At 40.1% G+C, this 19,001-nt stretch overlaps 3 protein-coding genes across 3 annotated transcripts in view; all 3 read right to left on the bottom strand.

The window, feature by feature from the left end:
* Positions 1-19,001, bottom strand: part of LOC114525692 (lupus La protein homolog B-like) — a 77,113-nt gene that overhangs the window by 4,498 nt on the left and 53,614 nt on the right. The gene's annotated exons all lie outside the window — the stretch shown is intronic.
* On the bottom strand, positions 7,091-12,066 carry LOC114525694 (dnaJ homolog subfamily C member 7-like). The gene is made up of 9 exons (XM_028547108.1): positions 11,303-12,066; positions 10,278-10,364; positions 9,630-9,794; positions 9,419-9,510; positions 9,072-9,145; positions 8,480-8,620; positions 7,656-7,714; positions 7,266-7,350; positions 7,091-7,179 (listed from the first exon to the last, which is right to left on the bottom strand). The coding sequence occupies exons 1-9, from the start codon at positions 11,363-11,365 to the stop codon at positions 7,163-7,165; spliced, it is 783 nt and encodes a 260-aa protein (XP_028402909.1). The 5' UTR covers positions 11,366-12,066; the 3' UTR covers positions 7,091-7,162.
* Positions 13,980-18,521, bottom strand: LOC114525698 (dnaJ homolog subfamily C member 7-like). Its single transcript, XM_028547113.1, has 12 exons — positions 18,463-18,521; positions 18,254-18,342; positions 17,180-17,304; positions 16,958-17,060; positions 16,619-16,693; positions 16,183-16,280; positions 15,959-16,028; positions 15,459-15,542; positions 15,014-15,178; positions 14,552-14,627; positions 14,323-14,435; positions 13,980-14,176 (listed from the first exon to the last, which is right to left on the bottom strand). The coding sequence occupies exons 6-12, from the start codon at positions 16,215-16,217 to the stop codon at positions 14,168-14,170; spliced, it is 552 nt and encodes a 183-aa protein (XP_028402914.1). The 5' UTR covers positions 16,218-16,280; positions 16,619-16,693; positions 16,958-17,060; positions 17,180-17,304; positions 18,254-18,342; positions 18,463-18,521; the 3' UTR covers positions 13,980-14,167.

The following is a 19,001-nucleotide window of genomic DNA, read 5'->3' as shown; positions in this document are numbered from 1 at the left end:
TCGTTAGGGGAGTAAAATCCGCAAAAAAGTAGCAATTTGTGCTAGTGTAGCGAGATAATGCATGACCAGCACATTGGTGTATAAACTTGAATTTTGGGGGCTATAGCAGTGTTAGGGGGGTTTGGGGGCATCCTCCCCCAAGAACATTTTGAGTTTTAGAGTGCAGCAAATGCGATTTCCTGCGTTTTTGGGGTGAGATTTCCGCAAAATCGAGTATAATATTGCATTACCTAAACTACATATAAACAACCTAAGATGTTTTCTGAAAGAGGACTATATATTCCAACAACATGCAGTTTAATTTTATTCTTGTAGGTTTTTGGGGACCCTTACAACCCTGGGCTCAGGGCTAATTTCCCCCTTTGACCACCCCTCTGGGTGGCTCTGCCTTTACTTGAAGTTTTAAATTTCTAAATTTTCCCATTACCCTAAAATTTTCTTGGAAGAATCTGGTTGCAGGGGTGCCTTATTGGGCCTCGACTTTTGATTTCTAAGGTTTCGCGTTATTTATTTCGCTCCGATAGCTTAATATAAGCTTTAAAGGCATTTTTATTTATTTATGGGGCCTCGCTTTTTGGAGTCACTTTATTTTATTTTGTGGCCATGAGGCTTTGTGGTTCTTTTTCCGTCTCCCACGCACCGAAAAAAAATCGAACTGAGTAAAGCGCGGGGCCCCCAAAACCGCGGGGCCCGTGGCATATGCCGCTTCTGCCATATGGTTAATCCGGCCCTGTAATAGCCCTCCTTAGACCACCTTAGCCCTCCTTAGCCCTCCTTAGGCCTCCTTAGCTCCCCTTAGCCCTCCTTAGGCCTCCTTAGCCCTCCTTTGGCCTCCTTAGCCCACCTTAGCCCTCCTTAGGCCTCCTTAGCCCTCCTTAGGCCTCCTTAGCCTCCTTAGACATCCTTAGCTCCCCTTAGCCCTCCTTAGGCCTCCTTAGCCCTCCTTAGCACTCCTTGGCCTCCTTAGCCCACCTTAGCCCTCCTTGGCCCTTAGCCCTCCTTAGGCCTCCTTAGCCCTCCTTAGACTCCTTAGCTCCTTAGCCCTCCTTTAGGCCTCCTTAGACATCCTTAGCTCCTTAGCCCTCCTTAGGCTTCCTTAGCCCTCCTTAGACATCCTTAGCTCTCCTTAGCCCTCCTTAGCCCTCCTTTGGCCTCCTTAGACCACCTTAGCCCTCCTTAGACATCCTTAGCCCTCCTTAGACCACCTTAGCCCTCCTTAGCCCTCCTTAGACTACCTTAGCCCTCCTTAGACATCCTTAGCTCTCCTTAGGCCTCCTTAGCCCTCCTTAGCCCACCTTAGCCCTCCTTAGACATCCTTAGCTCTCCTTAGCCTTCCTTAGCCTACCTTAGACCTCCTTAAAGTGCTACTGCAACGAAATTTTCGACCCGATTTTTATTAGCCTAAACAAATATTCAGCCTTTTAGAAACAATTTGATGTATATATGACTTTTGTGTGTTAAGTAGAAGTTGACTAATTTTGCCCTCAAACCTCGGTATCAAATGCGAACTTTTATAGCCGCCATGTTTGCTGATGTGACGTCATAACGAGTACCGATATTTCGAAGCTTATGGTAATATATATAGCTTGTGTGTTGTCCGCTTCAAATTTTCGAGCTTGACGCGGAGAACCAAATCATTTTATTTTGAAATGGAAGTTAATTCTGTTAACTAACATATATTGAAGAAATGCCTGGTAAAGGGTCTGAAAATATACGCCGATTTGTTAGAAAATTCAAACTAGTCTTAGCCCGTCTGACAGAGATATAATGTAGTAATATATGCCATATATAAGCATGTATATCTTGTGCCGCATAGTCCTTTATGCCACAAAGTCCTACGTAAGACGATCTTGAAGAACTTAAAAAAACTGCTTAGCCTTTCAGTAAAACAAGACGAAGGCAATGATATGATGTCCTTGTTACTGATAATATTGGTGTATGCTATGCGATATATTCCCGCAAACCATAAACAGTAATATACTGGCTATTGTAAATGCCACATTGCCACTGTTTTGCAATAGCGCGTATCGAAATATATCAAACTGAAACACACACTAACACAGGTCCTTTTATCTACATGCATAAATACTCAAGAAACACCATCCTTGCTGATTTAAATTGAACTTCAATGTCTTATGAAACGGCACTCGCCGTGCACATTAAGACACCAAGGCCAACATCAGCTTTATTCAGCATGAATGCATGTGCGCGCAAAGTATCTCCGCATTGATGGTAAAATCAGCCTTTGCCTATATATCAGTTAGCTTTCAACTTGTGCTACGATCAGTTCAGACATCAAATGTATGCACAGAATCTTCTTTCGATACTCTTTTATTTAAGGGATCTTGCTAAACAAGAGTCATATACGAATCTTTGAAATCGACTTAGCCGCGCAAAGAACCGCACCATGAAACAGAAAGTCGGAACAAAATTCAATATTTTCTTCGACTTTGGCGATCCATTTTTTCGTTAGGAACATATGTATAGATATTTAATAATTTTGATGAATACTGGCTTAGTAGGGACTGTAAGAAACGCAGCTTCTTCGTCGATGAGGCTACTTAACACTAGTATTTTTACGCCATGCTAAGAATCGGTACTCTTTTCTACGTCACAAACTACATTATGGCGGAGCAAAAGTTCGCACAGGAAGTGGCAAAAATCGCGACTTTGGAAAGCTATAAAAATCTTTTGAGAAAGCCAATTTTGATTATGTTTTCAAAAATGAAATCAGGAAAGTGAGAACTTTAAATTGAGCCAATAAAAATGGGGTCGAAAATTTCGTTGCGGTAGCACTTTAAAAGGTATGTTATGTATTTTCCGTGTAATGTGATATATTTTTGGAAAGAAATAAGAAGATGTATAGACGGCTAAGGAGGTCTAAGGTAGGCTAAGGCGGTCAAAGGAAAGCTAAGGAGGGCTAAGGAAGTCTAAGGTGGGCTAAGGAGGGCTAAGGCGGTCTAAGGAGGTTTAAGGAGGTCTAAGGAGGGCTAAGGAGGTCTAAGGAGGTCTAAGGTGGGCTGAGGAGGTCTAAGGTAAGCTAAGGAGGGGTAAGGAGGCCTAAGGAGGGCTAAGGAAGGCTAAGGATGTCTAAGGAGGGCTAAGGAGGCCTAAGGAGGCCTAAGGAGGGCTAAGGAGGGCTAAGGTGGTCTAAGGAGGGCTAAGGTGGTGTAAGAAGGGCTAAGGAGGCCTAAGGAGGGCTAAGGTGGGCTAAGGAGGCCAAAGGAGGGCTAAGGAGGGCTAAGGAGGCCTAAGGAGGGCTAAGGGGAGCTAAGGATGTCTAAGGAGGGCTAAGGAGGGCTAAGGAGGCCTAAGGAGGGCTAAGGTGGGCTAAGGAGGCCAAAGGAGGGCTAAGGAGGCTAAGGGCCTAAGGAGGCCTAAGGAGGGCTAAGGGGAGCTAAGGCTAAGGAGGGCTAAGGAGGCCTAAGGAGGGCTAAGGAGGGCTAAGGAGGCTAAGGATGTCTAAGGAGGGCTAAGGAGGCTAAGGAGGCCTAAGGAGGGCTAAGGGGGCTAAGGTGGTCTAAGGAGGGCTAAGGAGGGCTAAGGAGGCCTAAGGAGGCTAAGGAGGGCTAAGGTGGTCTAAGGAGGGCTAAGGTGGTCTAAGGAGGCCAAAGGAGGGCTAAGGAGGGCTAAGGATGGCTAAGGATGGCTAAGGAGGCCTAAGGAAGGCTAAGATGGTCTAAGGAGGGCTAAGGTGGGCTAAGGAGGCCAAAGGAGGGCTAAGGAGGCCTAAGGAGGCCTAAGGAGGGCTAAGGAGAGCTAAGGATGTCTAAGGATGGCTAAGGATGGCTAAGGAGGCCTAAGGAAGGCTAAGGTGGTCTAAGGAGGGCTAAGGTGGGCTAAGGAGGCCAAAGGAGGGCTAAGGAGGCCTAAGGAGGCCTAAGGAGGGCTAAGGAGAGCTAAGGATGTCTAAGGAGGGCTAAGGAGGGCTAAGGAGGGCTAAGGTGGTCTAAGGAGGGCTAAGGTGGTCTAAGGAGGCCAAAGGAGGGCTAAGGAGGGCTAAGGATGGCTAAGGATGGCTAAGGAGGCCTAAGGAAGGCTAAGGTGGTCTAAGGAGGGCTAAGGTGGGCTAAGGAGGCCAAAGGAGGGCTAAGGAGGCCTAAGGAGGCCTAAGGAGGGCTAAGGAGGCTAAGGATGTCTAAGGATGGCTAAGGATGGCTAAGGAGGCCTAAGGAGGCTAAGGTGGTCTAAGGAGGGCTAAGGTGGGCTAAGGAGGCCAAAGGAGGGCTAAGGAGGCCTAAGGAGGCCTAAGGAGGGCTAAGGAGAGCTAAGGATGTCTAAGGAGGGCTAAGGAGGGCTAAGGAGGGCTAAGGTGGGCTAAGGAGGGCTAAGGAGGCCTAAGAAGAGCTAAGGAGGGCTAAGGAGGCCTAAGGAGGTCTAAGGAGGGCTAAGGAGGCCTAAGGAGGGCTAAGGAGGGCTAAGGAGTGCTAAGGTGGTGTAAGGAGGCCAAAGGAGGGCTAAGGAGGGCTAAGGATGTCTAAGGAGGGCTAAGGATGGCTAAGGAGGTCTAAGGTGGGCTAAGGAGGGCTAAGGAGGCCTAAGGAGGGCTAAGGAGGGCTAAGGAGTGCTAAGGTGTGCTAAGGTGGTGTAAGGAGGCCAAAGGAGGGCTAAGGATGTCTAAGGAGGGCTAAGGATGGCTAAGGAGGTCTAAGGTGGGCTAAGGAGGGCTAAGGAGGGCTAAGGAGGGCTAAGGAGGCCTAAGGGCTAAGGAGGGCTAAGGTGGTGTAAGGAGGCCAAAGGAGGGCTAAGGATGTCTAAGGAGGGCTAAGGTGGGCTAAGGAGGCCAAAGGAGGGCTAAGGAGGCCTAAGGAGGCCTAAGGAGGGCTAAGGAGAGCTAAGGATGTCTAAGGAGGGCTAAAGAGGGCTAAGGAGGTCTAAGGTGGGCTAAGGAGGGCTAAGGAGGGCTAAGGAGGCCTAAGAAGAGCTAAGGAGGGCTAAGGAGGCCTAAGGAGGTCTAAGGAGGGCTAAGGATGTCTAAGGTGGGCTAAGGAGGCCTAAGGAGGCCTAAGGAGGGCTAAGGAGTGCTAAGGTGGTGTAAGGAGGCCAAAGGAGGGCTAAGGATGTCTAAGGAGGGCTAAGGATGGCTAAGGAGGTCTAAGGTGGGCTAAGGAGGGCTAAGGAGGCCTAAGGAGGGCTAAGGAGGGCTAAGGAGTGCTAAGGAGTGCTAAGGTGGTGTAAGGAGGCCAAAGGAGGGCTAAGGATGTCTAAGGAGGGATAAGGATGGCTAAGGAGGTCTAAGGTGGGCTAAGGAGGGCTAAGGATGGCTAAGGAGGCCTAAGGAGGGCTAAGGTGGTGTAAGTAAGGAGGCTAAAGGAGGGGCTAAGGATGTCTAAAGGAGGGCTAAGGATGGCTGGAAGGGAGACTGGAGGAGGACTAAGGTATGTGATACACTATAATATGTGATACATTATAATAGGGGTCACATAAAGTAACTACCAACGTAGGTCGCATTTGTGACATCCAAAACTTCCGGCCGCTGGTGTTTTAAGACTCCGGCGTACCTACGGTAGCCGGAGTAATTACTGTAATATCAATCAGGGGCGTAACTCTGGGGTGTGGGACATACTTTCAATGTTGTATTTCTTTATAGTTTGTTGCGCAAACATGAAAAATGCCGGGAAAAGCACATTAACTCCACTATTTTAGAGCCACTGTTTCATGTATTTGTTTTCAAAGATAAAAATATTTTTAGGTGGCCCCAGGTGCACATACTTAACATACTTTGCAAAGAACCTTGGCAAAAAAATACCCTCAACCCCACCCAAGCTACGCCCCATCTCTGTGCGCTATTGCCTATTTACCAATAGTAAAATTTAATTTAATTAATTATTAAATTAACGGCTTTAATTTGCCATATTTATAACATGCAGTTACGTTGTATTATACAATAAAATATTTGCTTGCCAGAAGCATTACAATTATGATTTAATTTATGTAGATTATTTACATGTTTGTGATGAGTGGGTGCGACCAGCGTATGTAAATAAGGAGGTACTAGTGAGATGGATGTAAGTCTCATGTGCGTAAGTATGATAAAATAAGATAAAATCATGACTTTTTTAATTTTCTTGTATGATTGCATGGCGACTTTAGTAATTATAATAACTTGTAGGTACACCACGTAAGTATTAAATACTGCAAAGCTTTCGGTCCGTTAACCCGGACCTTCATCAGTGCAATTACTTGAATACACGTTTGCGCGTCACTTAAATATCATGTTAGTCGTGATTAGTTTGCTCGCGCTATTAATTAAACGGTTTCATTTAATTAAGTTCTAATTAATGCGCGCGCCCTAGACAAATATTTGACTAAGAGACACCGAAAAGAGCACGCCACGTACTATTAAGTGGCTTTCCCTCTTGGACGATAGTTTGATGTTTATAAATTTCAATAGATTCTCTCATTTTACGAGAGACAGTATCTATCCTCTGTCTGTTTACCATATATTGGCCCAGCTTCATATAAAATCGTTAGGATTTTAAAAGAAGTTGGAATACAAGTTTACCATTCTAGCAATAACAAATTGTTTCGCGCTCTTTACACACACAAGGATGGCGTCGATGAACAACAGAAACCTGGTGTGTACCGCATTCCATGTGAATGTGGTTTGGTTTACATTGGAGAGACCGGTAGAAATCTCTCAATACGTCTTAAAGAACATAAGACGAACTGCGAGAAAGGTAAACTGGATAAGTCTGCAGTAGCTCACCATGCATGGACTTATGATCATCGCATTAAATGGAACGATGCTACCATTTTAGCAAACGATAAGTTTACTGTCTCTCGTAAAATGAGAGATCTATTTGAAATTTATAAACATCAAACTATCGTCCAAGAGGGAAAGCCACTTAATAGTACGTGGCGTGCTCTTTTCGGTGTCTCTTAGTCAAATATTTGTCTAGGGCGCGCGCATTAATTAGAACTTAATTAAATGAAACCGTTTAATTAATAGCGCGAGCAAACTAATCACGACTAACATGATATTTAAGTGACGCGCAAACGTGTATTCAAGTAATTGCACTGATGAAGGTCCGGGTTAACGGACCGAAAGCTTTGCAGTATTTAATACTTACGTGGTGTACCTACAAGTCATGACTTTTTTGTTTAGTACCCACTGTCAGTGTTCTTTAAATTGGTTGATCTTGGATCAACTTGAGCTTATTCAGAGTTCAAAATAATCTACAACAAATATTTGTGAACTTCAATTTGAAAAACAGTGTTTCCATTCGCTTAAAAAAAACATTCTAATACAAAGAAGACTTTACCTGCATTCAAAAACCACACTTGGTGATTATTGAAACGATTCTTCCTTTTCAGAAAATCAAGGAGAAATTGACGGGCTCGTTGTACCTGCAAGCGAAACATTTGCTGAAGCACATTTTAACGAAATAATTTGGGAAGACCCGAGAGTGGATTTGAAGGTTAAGGGGATTCCAGCATCTTACAAGCGTCCCCCGGGCGACCATCTCCGTCACCCCTTTGCGCAAAGTCAACAAAATTGAGAGATTTTATTCTTCTTTGCAACTCTCTCTTGTATAATTTAGTTGAGGATTATAATTAACACGAGCCTTGCGACCAGGCGCAACTGAGACCAATACAATAATGGATATTTAAATTAGTATGTATTGTACGAGCTAGGAAGTCAACGATTGTACCTCCTTGAATGTTTCCTCTTCTCTTTCTTGTATCTCATTACTGGCCCCCGCATGGCGATCTGGGACAAAAAAATTCAGTGGAGCGCAAGGTGAAGGGTGAATTCAGATCAAAGAGGGCAGACGTGTCCGAATTTTAGGGAATTATGTCAAATTAACATAATTATATTATAATTGTATTTGGGAGAATCTTTTAGGCTTTTACAATCTAAGCAGTACCATCTCTTTTTTTTAGAATTTTTTGAACCAAACATACATTCTAATATCCCCTACAGCATGCACCCTATCCATAGCAGGGCGAATGGCTTGCATCACTCTCCCCTCTACATTAGCCACCATATTTACACGATTAAGCGCCGCATTTGCGATAAATTTTTCCTAAGAGCGCCGCCCCCGAATGAGCGCCGCACTAATTATTTTCAAATTCAACGCTTAATTGACGCACTGTCAGAATTGTTAAGACGCTATGCTTATATCGGTCTTTAGAATTTTCGTAAGGCGCAGGTCAGTGGTGAAGGCAGAGATTCCAGTGATTTGTTGAGGAGGTTGGTTTTCTGTAAAATGTCCAAATGCTCGCTGTAAAAATGGGGACATTTGGCTACATCTAATTTTAAATTCTTTTTATTTAAAGTTCTTGTTACAACCACAAATAATATTTTTTAAAAAGCGCCGCCCTCGATCAAGCGCCGCATCTGAAGTTCTAACGAGTAAATACGGTATAGGAATAACAGCTCGAAATTTTAGCACCATGATAAGTACTAAGTAGTTGACTTCATTCTGCAGAAGGCCCGAACGATTAACACGGGCAATCATTGATATCCACCCACCTGGATGATGCAGTCGCGCCTCTCTATGAAAGGCTGCCCTCACGTCCAAGACTGAACAATCTCGAGTCAACGATAGGGTAAAGAGGGCAAAATCGAGGTTACACTCCGCATTGTATGCTTCTTCGAATAATCGATAATACTCTGTTGAATATATAATGTAATTCATATACTGTAAACTTCATTTATATACGAAAGGGCTTTTTGCTCTAAGATTATCTGCTTAAAGTGGTCCAGTAATCGGATCCTTTCTTGGTCCAGTATAACCATAGACAATCCAGAAGGCAATTCTGTCTTCTGGATTGTCTATGGTATAACTAATCGATCTCAAAGGCTGCGTTCAAACGAGACCGGACAGATTTGGGACCGTGTTTGAACTCGTCTGTCTACGTGTCCACACCAGAAAACTTGATAAAAAAATTTTTCACAGAATGGATAAAAATCTCTGGTTTCTAAACTGAGTATCGGAAAAAAGACGTATCTGAAACAATATCTGGCAAGATATTTTAAAACTAGCATCTGACAAACTATCAATGCTACATCCCAAAGAGACTTTCAATTGCTCGAAAACATTCAGTTATCGGAGGCAGAATACCTGGTATGCCAGTCATTGCGTAGATTTCATAATATGCTTCACTGGCTGTCTCATATTGTCCAATTACGAGGTAACTATATAGATTATAGTATAAATTATAAACAATCAAATATGGGATCAGAAGACGATACTTAATCCAAGGTCTCCATGACACGACTCACAGATGCACGAATAGCCAATTAATTGTTGGCTAGCAGATAACCAGATAAACAAGCTTTTATACTCCTACGGAGTAAGGAAGTAATATTTCCAATTCGCTAGTTACTGTATATTCGAAAAAAAACTATTAAAAAAGAAATCACATTTACACTTAAGGGGGGAGGAGAACGTTTAATTACTACCCATACCACTTCGCCCTTAGAAGGTGTGCTTTCAGATGGCTCCCATTCTGCTCAATGGCTTCTGTGAAATCCATAATGGCTTGTGGAACCATCTTTAACTGTACAGAAATAGATAAAAAAAAAAATCAATTTCCATGTTTCAATTTTCGAACCTAACAATGATGTATACTACAACAGGGCTACCAGTATATTTCGCCAAAATTTATTTCGTCATTACCATGCACATAATGAACCCCCTTTTGTAGTATAGATTTGCACAAACGGCCTGGTTCATGGGGTCAACATCCAACGCCTCAGAATACAAACGATGCGCTACTAGTGGTATCCCATTCTCAAAAGCTCTACGGGCACCATCCAGCAACCATTTCAGAGTCATAAGCCTCTGTTCAAAGTAAAATAAATAACATAATGAAACAAACTCAATAGGATAAGTATTACATACTAGTTTCTATAACAATTCTAGGGTATACAGGGTGTCCCAAAAAAGTCCCCTTTATTGAAATCAAGCCTTTGTTAGAATCTGATTGCCTTAATATTATGATAAACCCAATTGAAAGCAAGACGCTTTATTTAAATGCCTAAAACTAAAAACTAGGCTATTTACACACTACTGCGTTGATCATGCATTCAAATTCCAACACAAGCTTCATTTCAATACGGGGGGCTTTTTTCATGTTATGGTCCTAGTACTGTGAGAGGTCATCAGCTCAATACTTTCATAAAAGATGACAAATATGTGAGTATGCACCCACCAAGTAATCTTCTAGCTATTTCGCCAAATTTATTTATTTTGTGGCGGTGGATGGTAGAAAAAACTGCTTGGTCTAGTTTCTGTGGTAGTTTGATCCCAGTTTGGGAAACTTACCGGTGCAATAGCTCTACTGCCCTCGTGATTGGGATTATATCGCAGAGCATTTACAACGATGGCAATGAAGGCTGCTTGGACACGTCCCTAAGTAAAATAGCATTTTTAAGTAATTAAACTGGGGAGTTTTAACATATTCAGTTTTAACAATTTCGGCCTTATCAGTCTCGCATGGTATGCTAATATACTTTGGGCATGCTGGGGTAAAACCATGCACTGAGCTATGTAGCTACAATAGGGATCTGCACAGCTCAGTGAGTGCAGCCTATTACACACCTTTTTACACCTCATTTACACCTCATTTACACATATTAAACACCTTATTTACACACTAGAAAAGTTTTTCGCGGACCACATTTGCAGGTGGAATCTTTTAAAATTTTATTGGGAAATATTTCTGTTCTGAGCAAAGAAACACGAAGTCATTTAAACTTTTTTCACTGGAAAAAAATCGTTCCGATGAAACTTTGCCGGTGTGTAAATAAACGCAGCTTTACAGAACAACGTCTGTTAGGTGTAAATCCAGGATAAAAGTTAGAAGGTTAGACGTCTATTTTATGATACACAATGTCAAATTTGCAACGAAAACCATGTCAACGAGTTGCATCAATCTTGATGGTTCAACCAGGCTAAATAACATTGTTAACCATACTGTTCGTGCATGGGATATTATTACACAACATTGTTCACTTTTGATGCGACAACCTGATCAATTTTTGCTGTATACACGGCCAAACTGGTTTCTAAATTTGGCGCAAGTTACAACACCAAATATATTAATGGTAAAACTAATAATCTAGGAACTATAGGTTGGAGGACGTACATTTTAATGTTTGGCCTAAAAAATTGCAAAGTGTCCGCCTTGGAAAGAATGACATATAATTAAAACAAGAAGTTATTTGCTTTGTTTTGTGAAAATTCAATATCAGCCATTTTTCATGTCAATTTTTTCATGTCAATTTCATGTCATGCTTTCCTCGTTGAGAGAGCATTGCCATTAGAGAGCAATTTAAAACAACTTTTACCTGATAATACAAGACCAATCCCCGAACATATTCATGATTAGAACGTCTTTCATTCCTATCCATTTTTCAGCTGAAAGATTGCAGAGTACGTATTCTGAAGGAAATTTGAACTTGTTTTAACTTATTTAGTGATATTTTCATAAAGAGAAAAACTGTAGAATGCACAAATGCGATCAACCAGCGACGAGTTTTTCGAGTTAAAATATCATAAACACCATGCAATTTCTGCATGTTGTTTTAGTAGTCTCGCTTGACCGGGCCAACAACGCGCTTCCATGTAATCGGCCCCTCATATAAAAAATATCCTAAGCGATGTTATATAATAACGTTGTTTTGATCTCAGGGAAACTCCTATATATTGTATTAGGTGAATGGTGAACTCTAATATATACGGGTTTTCCCTGAGATCAAAACAACGTGGAAACTAAAAAGTATCGCTTTGGGGTTGTTGTCGACAAAATTTTGAGTTGTCATGAGTTGTCGCCGCTGCATGTTTATCCAAGGGCTTTTATTCTTTTATAATATTGCAGTATGAATATAAATTTCAAATGGCCATCTTTTAGAATTTCATATGAAGTCAAAACAGCGACGAAATCTGCGAAACAATCCGAGCGATGTTCAGCTTACTTGACACATTTATAGCCGTTTGGGAACTTGAGCCGTTTTTATGTAAATGGTAAAAAAATGGTAAAAAAACCTACAAGAGGTCACAAGATACTTGACATTTTTCTAACTAATTGTCCACATTTATGGAAAAATCCTAAAGTTCTCGATAGTCTGGTAAAATCTGACCATTTGATCATAATAACAACTCCGCGAGAAGCAATTAAACCAGAGAGAAAATCAGTTTACTTTAGAGATGCAAGAGACCACCGAAAATCTGCTATGATGAGAGAGCTGGAAGCACAGAACTGGAACTGCATTGAAGAGTGTAGAGATTTGAACGAATCAGTTGTACTTCTTGTTTGACGGTGTTGTTTCCGTAGCATATTAGAGATAGAAGAGATATTTTTTTTGCTGAGAGTGTTCGAATAATTGTTAGCATTGCTGATATGACGTTTACAGTTCAATAAATCTATGTGGAAAAACGAAAATTTGCAGTAACCGGGTTAGTTGCCTTCGCGAAGGGATTCAATTTATGCCACGGGTGCGTGCTTGAAATCAGACGGCTAGACTTTACAGCAGTTGCCTGTCGTGGTTTCGCAAGCTAGGAGGTTGGAAGTATAAGCACTATCACTATCACTAACTAGCCACTCCAGCTCGGGGTTCGCTTGAATCCGGAGCCAGCCCCATTTTCGCGAACCACCGGAGCAACGAACCCGGAGTTGAATATCCTGTCATTGGAAAGGCGAACTCTTGCAGCTATAAATACAGGAATCGCACATCTACTATAATGCTTCTATAATGCATAGTAAAAATACCGCTGTCCATTCTATACAGTGGTCACTTGATGTCTTAATCTTTAAAAATTCCTAGGGATTTCCTCGTGCGCTTTTTTTGCAAGTGATACGCCCCTCCTATCAAAGTTTGAAAGAATTCGAAATTGCTGACTTTGAGGCTAATCTCGTGTTGTTTTATGAGGAAATAAGAAAATTGCCGCCATTAGAATTCATTAAAATTTACCCAGAGATCATGTAAACATGAGGGATTTTTGACCGAAATAAATTATTGTCCTGGAATAGTTCGCTATCCTGGAATCATGTAAACAGGACCTAAACCAAATTTTCGGTGACCTCCGCTAGGTGGTCCAGTACATTAATTTGGGTCACTTTTTCATTTTTGAAAAATTTAAACATGGGTAGTAAACATTGTCTGGGTATTGTGTATATGGGTATGGGTAGTAAACATTTTATTATGTGCGAGCAGTTTCCAATAAATATGATTAAAACGACGAGATTTTGCTAGTTTGGAGACTTTTCCTATAGTAAATATAGCATGAAATTCTTTTGTTGTATTTCTTTCGTTTGTGTATGCATTGTGTTTTATTGCTCAACTTAAATTATTTTAATGAACGCAAAAATTTTAAAGCTGTTTTTCTAAAAATTACACGCACGCGACAACTCATGGATGATTCCGGGGTGCATGGGAGACCCATGTTGAGAGCTAAGGCCCATCTCTTTTGAACCCCACCCCCCTCCACCCTACCTAGGCTAGGAACCTACGTATGTAGCCATCGACCAGAAAATAGGAGTGAATTAATTAATTAAAGACAAACACTAATTTTCGCGCAACTATTTTGAAATTCGCGCAAAAAATTACTATTGTTATAATCAGCGCTTTATTTCCTTGGGTATAAAACTTTATGTAATATGCATTATAATAGATGTGCTTTATAATTTTCTTGTATGATTGCATGGCGACTTTAGTAATTATAATAACTTGTAGGTACACCACGTAAGTATTAAATACTGCAAAGCTTTCGGTCCGTTAACCCGGACCTTCATCAGTGCAATTACTTGAATACACGTTTGCGCGTCACTTAAATATCATGTTTGTCGTGATTAGTTTGCTCGCGCTATTAATTAAACGGTTTCATTTAATTAAGTTCTAATTAATGCGCGCGCCCTAGACAAGTATTTGACTAAGAGACACCGAAAATGTGCTTTAGTGCGAGATGTGCTTTAGTTCTCCGTTTTCATTTAATTTTGTACTCACCCGTCGCTGTGTGTCAGTGTGTGCGTGATTCGATATTAAGTGTGCCTTTCGAGTAACATGTAACACTTGTTAAGTTTCAACAAATTGTTATATTACTACATTACATTTTAAATGTATTATATTGCAGTAATTTAAGTATTGCAGCGTCGGCATGTGAAAACGAGCTTGAACTTTCTCCAGGAGAAACGTTAGTCACCCAATTCACCCGGGTTAATTTGTCTAAAATATGATAATACAAACGAAAAGCTCATTTTTCCGAGAGGTAAAATCATGCTTCTTGATAAACCTTTAAAAACTTTTGCTCTCTTTTGGAGTACCGCACGTACCTCTCATTTTAATAAACATTGTAGTTTATACACACTTACTATCGCGAGACTGCCGAGACGTAATTCCTTCGTTTCTTCAATTGAATTTACACTAATTGCAGGACAAGAGCACGTGAAACCAGGGAAAAAATCAAGATGCACTTTGGTGACAGCTATAAAATTGTAGACAACATGTCAGTGAACAGTATCACAGCGTCGATGTTATCAAATTTAATACGGTCAGAATAAGAAAAAATTACAATGTAAATTATCTGGATTAGATTTTGACCTCTCGATCGTATCCAGCCAATCAGAGTCTCGATACAGGCAACTTGGGGCCGCTGATTGGCCAGTCTCCTTGCGTTCTTCAGTGACGTCATGAAAAAAAGGGAGAAATAAAATTTTCTGAGATCGAAGAATGCTTCTTCCTGCCATATCGAGATTTGCGATGATGTCAGATTTGCCTCGTTCTGATGTGTCGTCATAGTAACTGGAGAGCATGGGCTCACTCTGTTGTTAAATTACTCATTTAGCGGGTAAACTTTTGAATCACATACACGTGAGCCTGTGACGTTGTAATGTTAACATTTTTGTTACAGTAATGATAGTGAACCGAAATCAACACATTCCGAACGCACATCACTAATCTGTGATTACTTCTAGTCTATTTCTTAAATGTTGGGTATGAAATGAGAATAAGTTCAGAGTGAGTTCAAAGACGACTTGTTAAGATATTTCAAAATTCAAATACCCGAGATGCGACGACACCTCTGTTGTAGAATAATTTTGCACATGTTGAAACGTTGTTTGGGTCAATTTCTAGAGCATTGGAATATAAATCGTATGCTTCTTGGAATTTTCCCGTTTTGTACGCTTCGTTACCATCGTCTTTCGTAGACTTCAATAACTTTGCTTTCTGTTTTAAACGAAATAAAATAAAATTGTTTTGTATCGTTACAAATTTAGTTTGCTGTCTGTTCTAGATAGCTTTATCAGTTCTTCCTAGAGGTCCAGTAAGGATCTTCTCTTATTGATCCAGTGTTACTACAGGAGGAAACCTAAACTAAACTATTTATACTGGATAGCTCTATCTGTTCTAAACTGTTCTTCGTAGAGGTCAAGTTAGCTTAGATCATCTCTTATTTATGCAATGTTACTACAGGAGGAAATCTGAACTGAACTAAAAGAAAAATTACCTTTTGTATCGCCTTTGCCTTTTTATGATCGGGATCTATTTTCAAAGCACTGGTGAAACACTGAAATGCTTCATCTTCATAGTCCTAAAAATGTACATTTTTTAAAATTATGAAATTTAATGACCCAGGATCAGGACAGTGGAATTGTATGTACAGGGGATTTGTCCTAAGATTTGTACAGGAGATCGAAATGGGCTGGGCCAATGGATGTAAACCAGGTAACAGGGTGATTCTTTGTACAGGGGATAGGGAGGAGTTTCTACACAGGGTTTTCCATAGAAGTGGTAATAGTAAGGAATGGATATCGTACACTGATTAGGAAGGATTGTAAAATTAAAAAACACAGGTAACTTATACCAGTGAAAACATGTGATATTTTGAAATACTGTTCTACACCCCCACTTCATGGTAGAGGAGAAGGTTAAAGATTGTGAGATGCTGGTACACAGTTAAGGAACAACTATAGAATAATAGGATATGATAACAGGTGTCAATCTCACCTGATAGTACAGGCACAGTCCTCTGACATACAATGCATCTGCATTTCTGTTATTTTCTCTTAGCATCGAACTAGGAATTGAAGAAAAAGATTATTACCACAATACAATAATATCTCACTTCATTCTAAGGGAATTTAACACACATTCATTAGAACTGCATTATAAACATACATAAGTTTTTCCCAATTTAAATGAAACCTAAATCGAAAAATCAAATGTCATACTTTGCCTCAATTTCAGCTTCAGTATATTTCTTCATCAAAGCAAGAGATTCTGCTCAGTCTGGCGACAATTCTAGTAAACGTCTTGTGCAGAAAACCACCTGGAAATTGTACATGATTATGATGAAAGTTCAACATTGTTTCCGTGACTAGCTACCTAGGTCATTATACATCCAGTTTAAGTTAATTTGTGTAGCAGCACTTTATGCCTCTGTCTCAGTCAAACAGTGTTAATGTATTTTACATAGACTAAACATAAAAGTTTAAGTAAAAGACATAATACTCTCATATAATCAAAATGCAAATGTATTCACTACTACAAGCAAAGATGCTACTCCTGTTTTGCATCTGATGCTGTTACAAATCTAATATGAAAACCTGGAAGACCTTCATATGCTGAACGTATTCAATTAAAGCATATACACAGAAATGCACAAACCTTCCGATAATCTTTTTTATCATGAGCCTCGAAAGCTGAAGCTTCAAATTGTTGAATCTGATGGACCCTTGAATACTAAAACCCATATATATATATATATATATATATATATATATATATATATATATATATATATATATAATTATATTTTAATGTGTGCAAAAGAATGTGTATGACACTCTTGCTTGCTAGCAGCTCAGTGGGAGTCCCCTCAAGGTATATAATTTCAGGGTGCTGGCAAGCTAGCAGTGCTCAAATGGACGTTAATTAAGATGATAAGATCCAGACATAACTACGAGGTGAGATTTAAATCATTGCAATAAAAAGGGATTGTTGTACCTCATTGGCCAAAGTTTTATTGTTCGGGTCAATTTCTTTTGCTTTTCCCAAAGCTCGTTCAGCGGACTCGGTTGAGCCCTGAGCAAGATTGCATCTTGCAATCCTGAAAGATAATCGTTTTTAGAGAATAGCCTATAGATTACAACAGAAATCTTTACATCTCAAGTGAAAACCAACTAGTTCATTGGAGTGGGAAATTGCCCAGGTTCAATTTTACTATACCTTGATGTAGTTTTCATCCAAACGTATGGCAATGTTGGCATCATCAAGTGCACGGTTGTAATCTTTTGCCATGAGGTATGCTGCAGACCGATTTCCATAATATGCTGCACAAGTCTTGTTCAGTTCTGAAATTATAGCATAATAATAATCAGAATACTTCCTCAACAAGAATTATGCACAACATTATTCATGTCCACATTATTTTAACACAGCTCAATCATCTGGCACAGAATGATTTAACATCTTAGCATGTTTCTAGGTATTTGAGATATTTCACGAAATTCCTAATAAAATGAAGTGTTTAAATTGTCTTAAATAGACAAAAAACTTGTCATCTTCATGAAAGGATATTGTCAGCAAGGTTAGTAAGACTTGTAATACAGGAATTCCCCATAAAAACCTCAATCAAAGCAGGGCAATAAACTTTTCCAACCCACCCAGTTGAACACTTGATTGAACATTTTTGTTTCTAGGGTAATCCATTTAAGTTATTTTAAGTTGTTTTTGTATTGACTGATGAAGGCCCAGGTTAATGGACCGAAAGCTTTGCAGTATTAAAAACTTATGTGGTGTACCTACAAGCTAATTCACTTATTGATGTCACCATGCAAACATACAAGAATATTATTGTTTTAAGTTGCTTTTCAGTTGAAGTCAGGTGAGGGTGAAGTATTTTTTTTATGTTTGGTTTAACTTGGTACGTTGCAAGTGAATGGGTTGATTATGGTACAAATAAAATGCCTCAGTTTAAACCATCACAGGGACTTTATAGTTTCAGTTGTATTTAGAAATGACAACTTCCTTTTCACACAATACAATATAAAGTCATCTAGCCTGTCTTAATAGACTGAGTCGAATAGACTGGGTATATCTCACGTTATTTCTTCATCAACATTCACTTAGTCTTGTGCATCAAATTGGAAAAACACGAAGCAATAAATTTGTATGTGAAAAACGGACATATTAAATAATTCTACGAATTAATTTGACCTTTTAATATACATTACGTCTGAGACTGACAGATAAATATATTGAATATACGATGTTCAAAGACTACGTTGACACAATTCATACCAATAGCTTCAGAATAATATTTCACAGCCAACTTATAGTCTTTTGCCGTGTAAGCTTCGTTTCCCGCTTGTTTGTTTTTCTCGGCAAGCCTTGATAAAATAAAGAGGACAGTTTGTCAAAAGACTGCGTTATTTTAGTGGCAAATTTGATGACCGGTTTGACCGCACTAACATGCCCAAGTTAAACTCATTCGGGAATAAAAACTCAACTCTTCGCGGTCTAACGTTTCGTCTTCAACTGAGTCTGTTGTTTCGTCCATACTCTCATTAGAGGAGCCATCAGAATGGTTGAATTCCCTCTCCATTTCAACATCCTCTGAATTTTGGTCAGCCATCTTCTTCCCTCGTTTTTCTCGTGGCTTTGCGTGGGACACACGAACCACCCAACACACCAGAGTTCTCCCTGCTCTAGGAACCTCTAGGGGTTCTTGTCTAGAATTGATTCTTTATAAGGGGGGAGATGTTAGGGCACTGAGTATTATTACACCGAAAATGAGGTGGGTTTGATTTTTAATGTCAACCTTCCGACTTAGTTGAGCACAATAACAAAACGATATATAATATTCAGGGAGAAAGATCGGTCTTGTACGCCTAGGGCCAGTTGTATAAAAAAAACTATTTACCTTTTAACTGCAGTTAAGGACAGAATTGTTTTTTTATTTCTGAGATAGCTAGAATTTAACTATGTAAAATGTAGTTCAACAGTTTTATAGAACTGGCCCCTGGTCTTACAAAGATAATTTACAAAG

The sequence above is a fragment of the Dendronephthya gigantea genome, unplaced genomic scaffold, assembly GCF_004324835.1.
Source record: "Dendronephthya gigantea isolate DGI-Jeju-01 unplaced genomic scaffold, DenGig_1.0 000035F, whole genome shotgun sequence".
NCBI lineage: Eukaryota > Metazoa > Cnidaria > Anthozoa > Malacalcyonacea > Nephtheidae > Dendronephthya > Dendronephthya gigantea.
The sequence above is the reverse complement of the archived record's forward strand: the minus strand, read 5'-3'. Positions and strand labels throughout refer to the sequence as shown.